Source organism: Ruditapes philippinarum, unplaced genomic scaffold (genome assembly GCF_026571515.1).
Source record: "Ruditapes philippinarum isolate M1 unplaced genomic scaffold, ASM2657151v2 ctg809_1_1_1_1, whole genome shotgun sequence".
In the NCBI taxonomy this organism is placed as follows: Eukaryota; Metazoa; Mollusca; class Bivalvia; order Venerida; family Veneridae; genus Ruditapes; species Ruditapes philippinarum.
Window position 1 is genome coordinate 88,344 of NW_026855838.1, and position 14,682 is coordinate 103,025.

The 14,682-nt window shown below is 31.8% G+C and overlaps 1 protein-coding gene across 6 annotated transcripts in view; it reads left to right on the plus strand.

Moving 5' to 3' along the window:
- Positions 1–10,593: 10,593 nt before the first annotated feature.
- The window catches only part of LOC132744556 (integrin beta-PS-like), a 31,628-nt gene continuing 27,539 nt past the window's right edge, over positions 10,594–14,682 (plus strand). For 3 of the 6 annotated variants that reach the window (XM_060733304.1, XM_060733308.1, XM_060733305.1), the window contains exons 1-4: positions 10,594–10,685; positions 11,288–11,419; positions 12,334–12,430; positions 13,697–13,781. In XM_060733304.1, coding sequence (XP_060589287.1) covers positions 11,308–11,419; positions 12,334–12,430; positions 13,697–13,781 — 294 coding nt within the window. In that variant the 5' untranslated portion in view covers positions 10,594–10,685; positions 11,288–11,307. Of the gene's footprint in view, positions 10,686–11,287; positions 11,420–12,333; positions 12,431–13,696; positions 13,782–14,533; positions 14,619–14,682 lie in introns of those variants that run through there. The other 3 variants (XM_060733306.1, XM_060733307.1, XM_060733309.1) reach the window with 2 other exon arrangements.

Genomic DNA, 14,682 nt, shown 5'->3' on the forward strand with positions numbered 1-14,682 from the left:
AATCAACAAAATGAAACATTAAAAACAGTTCCCATAAATAATCATTAATAATGAAAATAAATTTGTTAACTTTCCTAATAAACATATAGAAAAAAATTGGAGTGAAATGTCCATACAATTACAAATTGGGAGTGAAACGTCTGTGTGTGAATCGTCTTGGGAGTGAAACGTCTCAATAGTGAAATGTCTTAGGAGTGAAACGTCTTGCATTCAAAAATAATAATGCGACATTCATTGCATGATGAGTTAGTCAAAATAATTAGACGTAAACCACAGATTTGATGCTATTTTTTACATGGTTTCCTTTTACATTGGTCAAATCTGCTTAATGTCTAAAGACATCTGATAGCAAAATGAAAAATGAAAAACATGCACAATCATTCAAACTTCCCCATTATTTATGTTACAAATAATGCTCAAGGTATTCATAATTCTACCACAAAATGTCTTTCATATAGTTTCACTATGAGCATTATATAATATAAGAACCTCGTTATAACATGTTGTTGAGAGCTTAGATCCCAATATGAGCATTATATAACGGGGCTACAGTGTATATTGATCTATAAAAATTAAAAAACATATTAAGGGCTCTCAATTTGCATGGGTATCCGAGTCAAAATCAGGAAAATGCATGCAATATTTGACTTGTGATAAAATCTGCTCACAAGTTTATTTTCAATGCAGGATTTTGAGTCTTTTCCATTATTATACTATTATTACCACAAAATGTGGGGGGGGGGGGCTATAATGGATTTGCTTTGTCGCGTCGGTCGGTCCGTCTGTCTGTCTCCATTTTCATGTCCGCTCTATAAATCCTATACCAATTGAAGGATTTTCTTTAAACTTGGCTCAAATGTTCACCTCAACAAGGGGATGTGCAAAACCCGGGTTGCCCATGTGTCAGCTCAAGGTCAAGGTCACAATCGAAGGTCAATGTCAAACAATCAAATATTAGACAGTATGTTGTGTCCGCTCTGTAAGTCCTACACTAATTGAAAGATTTTCTTCAAACTTGGCTCAAATGTTCAACTCAACAAGGGGATGTGCAGAACCCATGTTGCCCATGTGTCAGCTCAAGGTCCGGGTCACAATTGAAGGTCAAATATCAAACAATCAAATATTAGACAGTATGTCATATCTGCTCTGTAAGTCCTAAACTAATTGAAAGATTTTCTTCAATCTTGGCTCAAATGTTCACCTCAACAAGGTTATGTGCAGAACCCATGTCACCCTTTTGCCGGCTTAAGGTCAAGGTCACACTTGAAGGTCAAAAATTGACTTAGAAAATATTCTTAAATTTTAACATGTATTTGAATATTTCTGAAACTAGGAAAGGTATTTGCTTGAAACTTAAAATTATATTAAGTGTCACAATTCAGATATGCTGGTCAAGTTTCATAACTCTGAATTGCATTTTAACAAAGTTATGCCCCTTTTTAAGTCTTCAAATTTACATAGTCAATCAAATATTAGACAATATGCCGTGTCCGCTCTATAAATCCTATACTTAACATATGATAATGGAAGAATTCTTGTCAAACTTCACTAAAATGTTCACCTAAACAAGGTTATGTGCAGAATCCATGTAACCTTTGTGCCGGCTTAATGTCAAGGTCACACTTGAAGGTCAAAAATTGACTTAGAAAATGTCCTTCAATTTTAACATGTACTTAAATACACAGGTATTTGCTTGGAACTTTAAAAGATATATGAGGTGTCACAAATAAGATATGCAGGTCAAGTTTTATAACTCTGTATATTGCATTTTGACAAAGTTATGCCCCTTTTTAAGTCTTTAAATTTACAGACAATATGTCATGTCCGCTCTATAAATTCTATACTAATGGAAGGATTTTCCTCAAACTTTACTCAAATGTTCACCTCAACTAGGCAATGTGCAGAACCCATCTTACCCTTGTGCCAGCTTAAGGTCAAGGCCATAATTGAAGGTCAAAAATTGACTTATAAAATGTTTAGTACTTTGGGTAAATGAAAGATTATTTGTAACTGTTTCAAACATGATTTGACAATATATATTTATACTATTACCTGTACAATTAGTCTTTTTTTCACCAGAGATAATTTCTTTTTATGTATATGTATTTGTGCCACTTAAGTTTTTCCCATAACCACCTTTCCAAGTCGTCTTCTGTCAAGGACATTGGTGGGGGTATGAATCGCATTCAGCGATAGTTCTAGTTATCATTATGCATCATTCCCTTCACTCATCATGTCACTCGTATTCCGAAAATATTATATCCCAAAACGTGACTGTGTCAAGTTTTCATGATACTTCGTTCTGTCTTTTTACTGTGCACATGATACTTTATCAAATCTGCCAGGCGTACTCACAGAGCATGTTCACCCTATCACAAATTCCCAATCCAAAATTGTCTTCTTTCTATCACAAGTCACATTTTAAAACAACAGCCCAAAAATATCAAGCTGTTTAAAAGGTATGAGAAAAAATGACTTGACATGTTTCTTTAAAGAAGGTTACAGTATAATATAAATGTATGGTAATAGTATTATATACTATGTTAAAATCTTATAAGTCTTGTTTAAGGCAGTTTTTCAACTGAAATTTCTTAATCTTCCCAATTTATGCCAAAGGCCTTTTCCCAAACATAGCTCAAAAACTTAAAGGCTGTGTGTTCAACAGGGTGTTATATAGCCATGAAATCATGAGGGTCATTTTGACTAAGTTTTACCGACTACAAGGTCAAATCCCCATGATTTTAACAAAATTTGACGGGTCACCCTCCAGTTAAAAGCATTGATTTGTATGTAAAAAAAACCCTGAACAGAAAGTCCTCTTGTGCAAGAAATAATACACCTACAGACACCAGCACTGTCAGAGCAGGCATTAGGCGCCTTGGTTTATCTTGTCAGTAATGGTAACCGTAAAATTATCATAAAATAATCTCCCATTGATTCTTAAGAATGAATTGAATCAATTTGTTTCATTACTATCAGGCCTTCTAAATTTAAGGAATAGAAATTCATGACATATTAAAGTCTTATAAATTCTTGTTTTGTTTCTGATCTCTGCACTCTGGTAAAATGCCTCAATTTTAATGTATTGCTCTTTTACACTTGCAGGAAAATGGAGAAGCTGAAGATATTAATTGGCATTGCTGCCTTTACAACTATAGTGACTGCACAGGGAACAGGTTTGTGACTTTAATATGTGACTATAACATGTGAAAGTATCCCTCTTTGGTAGCTGAAGTTTACAGAGATTCCCATTGCTTGTGGTACATGACTGATTTGACTTTTCGCAAGTTTTTTTTTGCCTGAAATGATAAGGTCACATCTAAATTCTTCCTCACCTGAAAAAGTTTGAAAGTCACCATTAATATCACTATTTACAGTGTAATGTATATGCCTAATTTGACTTAAAATCTCAAAAAGATTTAAAGATTTCCTACTGTGCAATATTGCCTTTTAAAAGTAAAATAAATGAGAACCTTAGTATTGAACCATTAGAAGCTTTAACCCATAAACTGTATAAATGGCTGTGCCATTTTGAAAACAAAAAGCAACTACAGAAGAAAGGAGCCCAAGTCAGCAAATTTAACCACTCGGCCTTGGTCACCCATTTACAACTCTAAATCTAATGTTTTAGATGATTGATCTATAGCATTTTGTTAGTAAGGTAGTATATGAATGAAAGGATTTTTTAAGGGGGGGGGTGGAGATTATGTTAAGAAATTCGATCTGAATGTGTGTCAAACCAGGATCTGGTTACTGATTCATCTTAATAAGTTTTATATGCATACCAGATGCTGTCATGTACATGTAAAGACAAGGGTTTATGATATTATATATATATTATATACTATAAAATATGCCTACTCTAAATAAAATTTCTGATACAGAATCTTACATAACTTGACATAGGGGATCTCTTTCTCCAAAATTAAACTGGAAAATCACCATATGATGATATATTAAGAAGGTTGGCATATATGTTCGTATTGACCAGTCTGGTGGTTAATATTGGTTTTATTATGGATTATGGATCCTAATCACGAACATGCATTCAAGACAACATATTGAAATCTGAGCAAGTAATGACGTCACAGTGGAAAACACACTCTTATGTGATAAAAAAAAATTAGCTAGGTGTCAGAAAAGTACCGAAAAAAAGCAAGCAGTTTTGGGTAATCATGATACTGTTTGACATCAGTCGATGTGAAACGATTTATTAGAGTGAAACGATTTATTAGAGTGAAACGTTTTTTAGCGTGAAACGATTTATTAGAGTCTGTAATAGTCAATATGACAAATTATTATAAACATCATAGTGCACAATCATGTTTAGTTGACTTAAGGTACCATTAAAGAGGTATGGTCTACAATGGGCATCAAATATTGATGAAAACTATAAACACTTCTTTTGCCTAGAATTTTAAGATGATTATTATCTTCATATGAATTTGCCTTTATTTTATGGGAATATTTTGGCGGGGGAGGGGGGGGGTCTCGATCTAAAAATAAATCCAGTTATTAATATACATTTCAAAAAATGTGGAAGAAATGTTTCTTTGTTTTATGAATGAATTAGTACTATAATATTTTTAAATTCCTGTTATTTATCATATAGTAGCATATCCATGTTTCTTGGCCATCACAAAGATCATGATGCCCTTGTCACTGTTCCAACTTTAGAATTTTCAAGAGAGGAAGATGTGGTTAAAGTATTAAAGATTACATTGTTTATTATAACACTTTAAAGAACAATTAAGGTCAGTGACGGCAGTATGTCTGTTAAATACTTAAAAAACCACAAATGTAAGTTAGAAAAATAATTACATTCTGATTATTCTCCTTGGGTTTTTAAGTGTATACTTTCATTTATAAATGATTTTATCACAATCTGAGGAAGAAAAATATCATGTACCACTGGTCACCTTATCATGTATACTCATATAGATATATATATATATAAAGTGACATAAAATTGTGAATCTGGCCGTGTTACTTATTTAAAGTGTTATATTTAATGCGTACAGTTTACTTTATATAAATATGAACTGCACCTCAGAGAGTAAGGCATTTAAGGAATGTACTTTATTACATACACATAGGCGAATGATATTGTTAATGTTATTATATCCATGAGTATAGTTTAAGTACAAATAGCTTATGATATATAAAGAATTATAGAGAATCAAATCAATCTTTCTTAATCAAGTTAATGTTTATGCTTATTAATAACTTAAAGGAATATTATGCCTTAGAAATGAAAATTTCTTTCTCTGTCTGTAGAGAAGGCAAATTTATGTGTTTTGTTATAATGGATAGATGCATATAAAATTATGTTGAATGTTAAATTGTTTAAGATAAAGGTAGCACAATGTAAACAAAGTGGTATTTTGACGCCCATACAAATTACTTATGCACTTACCAACATGCAATAGAAGCAAAGGAGTGCTCAGGTGTTAACAGGGCACCAAAAATAAAGGCTTTTAAAAAAAATAAAAACGAAAGCATTTTTGAGACTCACAGGGCCTTGGCAGGGGGCATTGGGAAAATTTAAGGTCTGGGTTATCATATAATCAATGGAATTTCTTACTTGCTGTTCAAAGATATGAATTGTTAGCATTATTTTGTTGGGTAGGGATGGGATGGGAGGAGGACTTGTGATGTCTCACTCAATAGGGAGGGGCACATGATCAATCATATTTCTTTGTGTTAGTTGTTGTGTTTTACACAAGCATGATTGTGCTCGGAGGGGGCAAGGTCACTAAAGGTACCTCACTAAGCCACTGACTGAGAAAAGGATGTGTTATATATAGTTTTCACTTGTAATATAATATACAGAGAAATAAATCATCCGGTCATGGTTGATAAAGCATCGTATATTTTAGATTTATTTGTAGATTTTTTTTTCTCTCAAGGAGACTGAAATAATATGAATAATATTTGGGATTGAGAATAAAATTGATGTAAGATTGTGTTTTTTTTATGACATCAGCCTTGAAAGGTTAACTATCAGGGCTTCTTGATTTGTTTATGACTGTACAATTAATATAAGACATAAAAAATGTCACACTTTTATGCTGTTTATGTGGCTATGAATTTATATAAAAGATATAAACAATTAAAAAAAAAAGTCATTTTGTGTCATAATACATGTAACTGTTGGTGTCATAATTATTAATGACTTATAAGGTCTTAATGGTAAAAGGTCTTTGATGATGATACCATATATTACTGTTTAACAGTTTTGTTAACTTGACACTTACTCAAAGTTTCATGTTAGCAAAGATTGAGATTTCATATATATTCTAAATATACATTGTATACTTAGAATGAAACTTAGACTAATTGTAAACAAAATTGAACAAGTCTCTGTGCTCAATAAAAAAAATCAGTATATTTTAGTTTTGATACTCCAGTTTGTATAATTATTATTATGGGCTAAATTGTCCCTTTAGAATTTGAAAATTATAATGTCCTTAGTACATGTAAGTTAAAGGATTTCAATTTCAAGCACTAAAAGTGACTAGGTTTTTCCTCCAGAGTGCATGTACTATGTAAAAGCAGGACATGCAGCCTGCACATCCATGCAGTCTGACCAGACTCTTTACTGTTGACTTACTAACTTTAAATTTTCATCTTGACAAGTCTTAAGATACGAGACATTCCAAATGTGGATGCTGGGCATGTCCATCTATATTATAATTAAGTAGTTTTTTTAAGGGATAGAAATGAATTGTGTGCCAAATTTAGTGACCATGCCAAATTCAAATTAGAGCAAAATTCCATTACAAACATACAGCAGTATGCATAAGTGCGGCATGGCCAAGTGGTTAACACGTCAGACAAGTAATCTAATGATCGCTAGCCGCATGGGTTCAAACCCCGTCAGGGGCAAGTGGTTGTTTCCTTGAGCAAGAAACTTTACGCTTATAGCTTCCTACACAATCAAACTAAAATCAATTCTGTATAAACCAAACATACAGCAGGTTTAATTTAAAGTCACTCGGTCTCATCTTCCTTAGAGAAATGAGTGATATAAATACATGTATGTACATGATGTATTAAGGAGAGTTAAACCAATAGCTATAGCATTGATTTAAGGGTCTGATAATCTGAAAACTCATCCATTTCCTTAATGATATTAAATTGCCTTCCTTCCCTGTCAGTGTAACACCTTTTAACTTCCCATTTAACTTTTCTCATGATGAGTAACCTTTACCATTCCCATTGTCCTGCCCAGAATTTGTGATGTCATAGATTATATCAGCGGCCATGATGTTGATTTCTAAATCACTTAAATTTAGTAATAGTGAAATCATAGTGATGGAGATGACATGACTATGCAATACATGTACATTATATAAGTGTACAAACTGGGCTGACCGGCATGTCTGTATGCAGTCTGGCATAATACATGTATTGTACTAAGTATTGCATTAAATTGTTACGATTTTAATGTTCAAATCAGAAATCCCTAGATTAATATTTGACTCACAGTAGGCAGTATCAGATAGGGATGGGGTGTCCAAACACTGATACTGCCACCTGTGATTTGATTGTGCCAAAGTATCAGAATGGCAAAATCCATTGTTTTAAAAGTTTGAATTATTCCTCCAAACTAATAAATTTTATATTCATTGTTTTTGTTTTACTTTTAAAAAAAAACCATTACAAAAAACATCCAATTTAATTTAGTAATTTGATTTCTAGTACATTTTTCCTATTACAAAATTTGTTTTTGGTAAAACACTCACACTGGATTACGTTTATATACATTTTTAATTTGAAACCTTGTTCTATTTATAGACTCATTGACTAGTATATTCTGAGATCTTTGGCAAATCTGAGAGTGAAATTTCTTCAGGAAACAAACCAGTTTATTATTGTACATTTAGATTCATAGGGAGCACATGCATTTCATTGTATTCACAGATGATTAATAATACCCAGTGTTTGTTTACAATTTTATGAATGAGGTTTCTGTTGTGGGCCAGGTCTTGACTCATCCAGTCAGCTGTTTATTCATAGCATAAAAAACTGTATCATTTATATACTGGGAATGTGTGTGATAAAGATAAGCCCGAAAAAAAAAAGTTATCAATAGTTTTTATTGTCAAAATGGGGGTGTGGTTTGGGGGGTCTGGGGGGGCTGTTAGAAAATTTTTATTATGTAGAAACTTTTTTCTATGTAATTTTGATATCAAGTCAAATTTAGTAATGTCTAACTTTATTGTCAGATTTTATGTGTAACTTAATATTGTTTTTTTCCCTTATTTACTAAACCAAAAATCATCCCTTTTTCTCACAGTAAGTTATAACAATATGTTATTGTTTATTATTAATAATGAAAATTCACAATTTTCATTTTGTAGTTATAGACACAATTGTTGATGTCTTTAAATCATCAGAAACAGATTTATTATAAGGTGTTTATCATGATTCAAGGCATTTTCCAACACATGATTTAAACTTTTTTCCCATTTGATTAAGCTACGTTTTAACACGACAGTATATTAATCATTCTGGTGCTTATTTTCACAACTCAAAGAGCCCTTGACTAGACATCCACTAAAGACTAGGAAAAAACAGGGCATAAATTCATTTTTTAAATGTACTGACATGTGAGAACTATTTATTGACAGTGTAAAAAAGTTACTTATCTAAAAAATGAAATTTATGGTACATGTAGATGTACTATTTAATAGAAATAATTGGTTTGTACCAATTGTACACAAGCAAACTTTTACAGTTAATATTACAGCTTCGAAAATATGGATAACAGGTTGACTAATGTGAACAGTAGTACACTGTGGAAAAACACACATTTGCCAGGTTGCAGATAAGAAAAATGCGCTAGTTTTCCAGGGACTTGAGTTTTGGGATCCTTCAAATACAATTTCACAGCTTAGATCTTACCATAGATTATGTCACTAATATAAAGAATAATGCATCTAAAAAATGAATTATACTTGTATGATAGAGATGGTTTTATAATTTTTTCTCTCAGGTGGTACAGTTTGATATAATAATCTTTTCATTGGCCACTTATAACACTATGAAAGTTAGTGGCATTAATTGAAAACGTCTGGTCAAAAAATAGATCTTGGTAAGTGATCATAACGCCAACAGCTGTTGATTTATGTTTGAGATGATTTGAACATCTGACTCCAGGAGCAAGATTAAAATAGAAGCTGCTTAATTTTGTTTTTAGGGGCCTCACAGAGTTTGTATTATGATGTTGAATCTAGGAGAATGATTTATTGTTTAATTTAAACAATTTATGAGAAAAAGAACAACCAGGTACTTGATAGGAAAAACGCCTGAGTACTCGAGTACTGAATTTGTTTCTCATTGCTGCCCCTACAAAAATATGCAAGTATTTTGATATTGAAAAAATATCTTGAAAGGAAGAAACACATACCCATTGTACATTAATTGTTCATTGTAGATTTCTTATTTTTCTTTGTTTTTGGAAGGGATATTAGTGTAATGGTTGAGATTTTTTAACCCGGAAGAATTTATTTTGAAGGGCTGTATGATTTGAATGGCTGCTTGAGCTACGCTACAAAAGCTAATAAAGATAGCTCTTTGATGTGATATATAATTATGATATATATGATATATCAAAATAACTTTAGAACAGAAGCTCCATAGTAACAGACAGACTTAGGCCTATAGTAATAGAGATAGGTTGGCCTGCACATCCAAGCAGTCTGGCAATACATTGTACTCACTGTTGGCAGGTCAATTTTTTTTATCTAAATACATGAATCTCTGAAATATCTTTTAGAGAGTATGAAATTTAAAGCAGTTAAACACTGCATTACGCAAACTCAGTAGAGTTTAGGTTAAAGAAAAGAGTTACAGTAATGTTTCAATGACTCAAAAGACTTTGCTCTTTTCCATTAATTATTAATTTTTTAATGAATGATACTTTACATAATCGATATTTTTATTTTTTGTTAAGGTATGAATTTTTCCCAAAATTAAAATTTAAATTTCACTTTACTGTAAATGAAAAGTTTTTTTTAAAAATTTTTAGGTTTTGATTTAGGTTTTTCCCAAAACCCAAAGTGTAGATTTGGGAAATTTCTGCGGAGAATGTATAGCCGCGTCCCCCCCTGTTTCCGGGTTTGGGGTTTCGCGGAATTTGGAAATAGGAAAATTGGGGGGGAACCCCCGGTTTTGACATGCCCCCGTTAACTTGAAAAGCCGGGGGGATGTTCAAAGGCTAATAAAATCTTAAACCCCGGGCCCAAAAAGCTGGGGTTTTCTTTATGATATGGGGAAAAAATTTATTTTTAAAAACTTTACTTATTTTTTTTGGCTAAGCTAAAATAATTTATTAATCTTTTGATAATTTTTAATGAATTATTGCAAAACAACTAATATAATTTTTTTTATTTTACTTTTACTAAGTAAATAAAGTATAAAATAACATCTGATCATTTTCATACATATTCCAGATAATATACTTGATTAAAACTTGTAGACAGTAATGTCAATATTCAAAAGTTAACTAAAATGATCTATGTATATACATATATATATAGGTACACTGTATACAATTTTTTTTTTTTTTTTTTTTTTTTTTTTTTTTTTTTTATAGAATCAACCAGTACAGGATGGTTCTGGGACTGGAGATGCCATTCAAATTCAGCCACAGTCTGTGAAAATCAAGATTAGACCAAGTAAGTCTTCTGTCTTCTTTACAGCTGTCATATATCAAAACATTATTAAGAGATCTGCTAGGATGCGATATTTTGCCAAATTTGGCCCCAAAAAAATTTAAAAAAGACACAGAAAAATTTGGGCCCGCAAAAGGCCCCTGGGCGGGGCTAAAGGGGCCCCGTTCCCCGAACTTTTTTATCGACATTAAAAAACCCAAAAACCCGGCTTTTTGGGTTTTTTAGTCATTCCCGTCAAAAACCAAATTTCGAACAGCATGAAATTTTTTACTGGTGTTGGGAAATTTCCCCCCTTTTTGGGTAACAAAACCGTCGAAATTTCCCAAAAATGAAAAAACCCGTAACAAATTACTTTCAATCAGTCATAGTGGCATTAAAATAACACTTGATTTACAAAAACAATATTTCAACAACACCTCTCTCTAAATTTGCTATCGATAAGGCAATAAATGCTCAAAATGTTAGGAAACAAAACCTGCAGTAAATGGGGTTCGGTAAATGTTCTTTCTAAAAAATTACATTTGTCATTATATACATTTACAATATATTTGTCATATTTTTCAAGAAACATTCAAGTCATATTTGGTGGTTGTTTTTCTTTTCAGAGAATCCGGAGACTTTTACAATGACGTTCAGGTTGGCCGAGAATTACCCAGTAGATCTTTACTATCTTATGGACTTGTCAAACTCCATGGCTGATGACAAGGAGAAACTAGCAGCTCTTGGAAATAAAATAGGTTTGTAGAATTGTTGGTATATTTTCTCTTGAGTTAATAGTTTGATAAGGTGAAACATATTCATCAAGTGATATTATACACAGAAGACCCCACCCCCATTTTCTCTTGGATTTGGCTAGAATGTGGAACGTCTGAGATTGAGGTATCAACTAATATATTCTTATATTCTTTCTTAGTGAAATTCACTCAAAACTTGTGAATGTTGAGCAATATTTAACTCATGACATTCTCTAGAAAACTGATGAAACATTAAGCTTCTTGAAATATGCATTACACCCTGTCAAAAAAATTGCAACACCTCTGTGGTATTAATTCTTGGATATGCGCCTGTTTATGGACATAGACCAGTGATTAAGAAAAGCTCATTTTGAGTCACTTGCATCACTTTTCTGGATATTTGAATACAGCCAGGGATGCTTTGGTCAATTTGTGGTTTTACTCAGGTACCTATTGATACTTTAGATAATGCACGGAGAAAAATTTGAGACTTTCCTACATGTGAAAACATGTGAGAGAAATATACTCAGTATGTGACTAATTTTTTTCTGGGATTCCAAGCACGATTTGAGGGAAAAGCGTTGCAACACTTCATATTTGGGTCCTTTTTGCACACTAAAAATGATTATTCTATAAATATAGGATGATTGCAGATCTACATAAAATGTCACACAAATCTCAGGGGAAAAAAATATTTCCAGTACTGTCATGTTAAAAGCCTCGGTGGAGTTTCCCTTTAATGAAGTGCAATGTTTCTTCTCAGGTGCCCACATATGCAAACATAATAATAACATTTGCTTTAATGTGATGTTCAAAGTATTTGTATGCTTAAACAAAGTAAAAATTAAAAATTTTGTTCTGCTATGTATTGACATGTAAGAATGTTTTGCTTTATGTTGTATTATTATGTTTTTCAGCTGCCAGTATGTCAAATATTACGAAGAATTTCCGACTGGGCTTCGGCTCATTTGTGGATAAGGTTGTAATGCCATATGTTTCTACTGTACCCTCAAAGTAAGTGAGATGTTAATACTACCTTCAATGTTTTCTGGGTGTGGTGCTTTTATGATCTGGTCTGCCTTTAGACCAAGGTATTGTGGGCTCAAGCTCTAATAAGGTCACAACCACCCTTTTTGGACACCAGTACTGGTTTGTTAGTTCCAGGAAGGAACTTAAAGCTTGTTCAAATTAGCTTCAAGCTTTTATCACAAGCAATAATTATATTAATAGTTATGTTTAAACTAATGTTTTCGGGGGATTTTCTTTTTCTTGCCTACAAAATTATTTTAGTTTTGCTATTTTAACTATAAATACTTAAAAAAATTGAAATAAGAAAAAAGAAATGTTGCACTTTTCATACTGTGCATGTTTGTTTCTAAAGAAAGTGAATGCAGCTTTATTTTCCTTCCAAAAAGGGATGTTTTTTTAAAATTTCCAAAAGACTAAAAATAACACTTCAGTTATAAAATGATATCAAGGAGGTCAAAGAGTCTATGATGAATGTGAATAGGTTTCTCTTTTAAAATTGTTGGTAAACCTATCAGGTGTGTAATGAGTTCTAAGTGAGGTGATTGCTATTATGAGAATTGGTATTGAAAATCAAGATACGCATGTTACCCTGAAGAAGGCTGTTCGGCCGAAGTATTGGTATATTAAAGGGAATTTCAAGAATTTACTGTTGACTTCTTAATTTTTACTATTTATGTATATTGTATGTAATATACAGAGGTTTAAACCTATAACATTTATGTATAATGTACACCTTTTTGAACAGGTTTCACTTATAAAAGCCTGTGAACTTAAATATATATAATGTGTACATTTTCAACAGGAAAAACTCTCCACATTATTGATTGTGAACATATATAGTGTTTCAATTTTATGTGAACATATATATGAATATATAAAATTAAAATTTAAAAAGAAAATATGTTAACATATATCAATCTTGAATGTTTGTGAACATAAATAATGTAGAAGAATTATATTTATGGAACAGATTTTAGCTGTGAATGGCTGTGAACATATATTATGTATAAAAATTATGTGAACATGTTAAAAGTACCATGTACTAGTTGTGAACATATTTAATGTATATGATAATCTTTATGTGAACAAATTCTAGCTATGAATGCTTATGAACATATGACATTTATAAAATGTTTGTGAACAGATTTCAGCCAAGCATTGTTGTGAACATTATGTAATAAATAAAGTTTATGTGAACAAAGTTCAGCCATGAATCATTGTGAACATATATGATAAAGTTTATGTGAACAGGTTAAACTCGCCATGTCCTGGTTGTGAACCACCGTACAGTTTTAAGAATCAGCTTAAATTGGATACAGACACCACTTTATTTGAGGTTTGTAAATAAATGCCTGAATGTTGTTTTCTTTTCCGGAATAGATATGTCACAGTCATGCTATTCATTAACACTACAAAAAAAAAAAAAAAAAAAAAAAAAATTAAAAAAGTATTAAAATGTAGGTGTTAATAGTAATAAGCGAGCATACTCTTGATTTAGCAGTTTTAGAAAGTAGGAAGATAGTTTAAAAAATAAAATTTTCTTTATAACCTCTGACACAGGACCCTGTTCTGTTTCTTTGCAGACACTTTTGATGTTCCAAAATAGGATTTTAGAAATGTTTACAATATTGCGGCATTATTTTCATAGCCATGATAATGGCTGTGTAGTTGTTATATTAAATTTATTTTTTAGACTAAAATCTGCCTAGGTTTTTGTGAATATTAAAATGTTAATGATATTCATTGACAGTGATATATTTGTTTTTGAAAAGAATGTTTTGTGTGTATGTGACCAGTAATGGCATTGTCAATTCATGTAGAAACTGTTTACTTAATATTAGATTTATAGCAATAGTACACTTTTTATGTTAAGGTAATTATTATTAGGGGCATGTTAATATTCCGAAACTTATTCTTTTGTAACATTGTTACTTTATCACTTTTTGCTGAGAAGATAAATGATGAATTTAATAATTGTCATTGCAGTACTGGTCACATGACTTTGTTGTTATTATAAAAATGGTTTATTTATTTAGTGTGTGTATTTAGTTCTTTTTAAAAAAAACAACAACAACTCTAAATATATAGGCTCATAGCTCCATGTCCGGGCTGCGCTGCTCCGTACAGTTTCTACAATCACCTAGGACTGGATAATGATACTAACAACTTTGAGGTAGGCAGGGTCATCTCTAGAGGTAACACTCTCGATGCCTGGAATGACTATATACACTCATTCT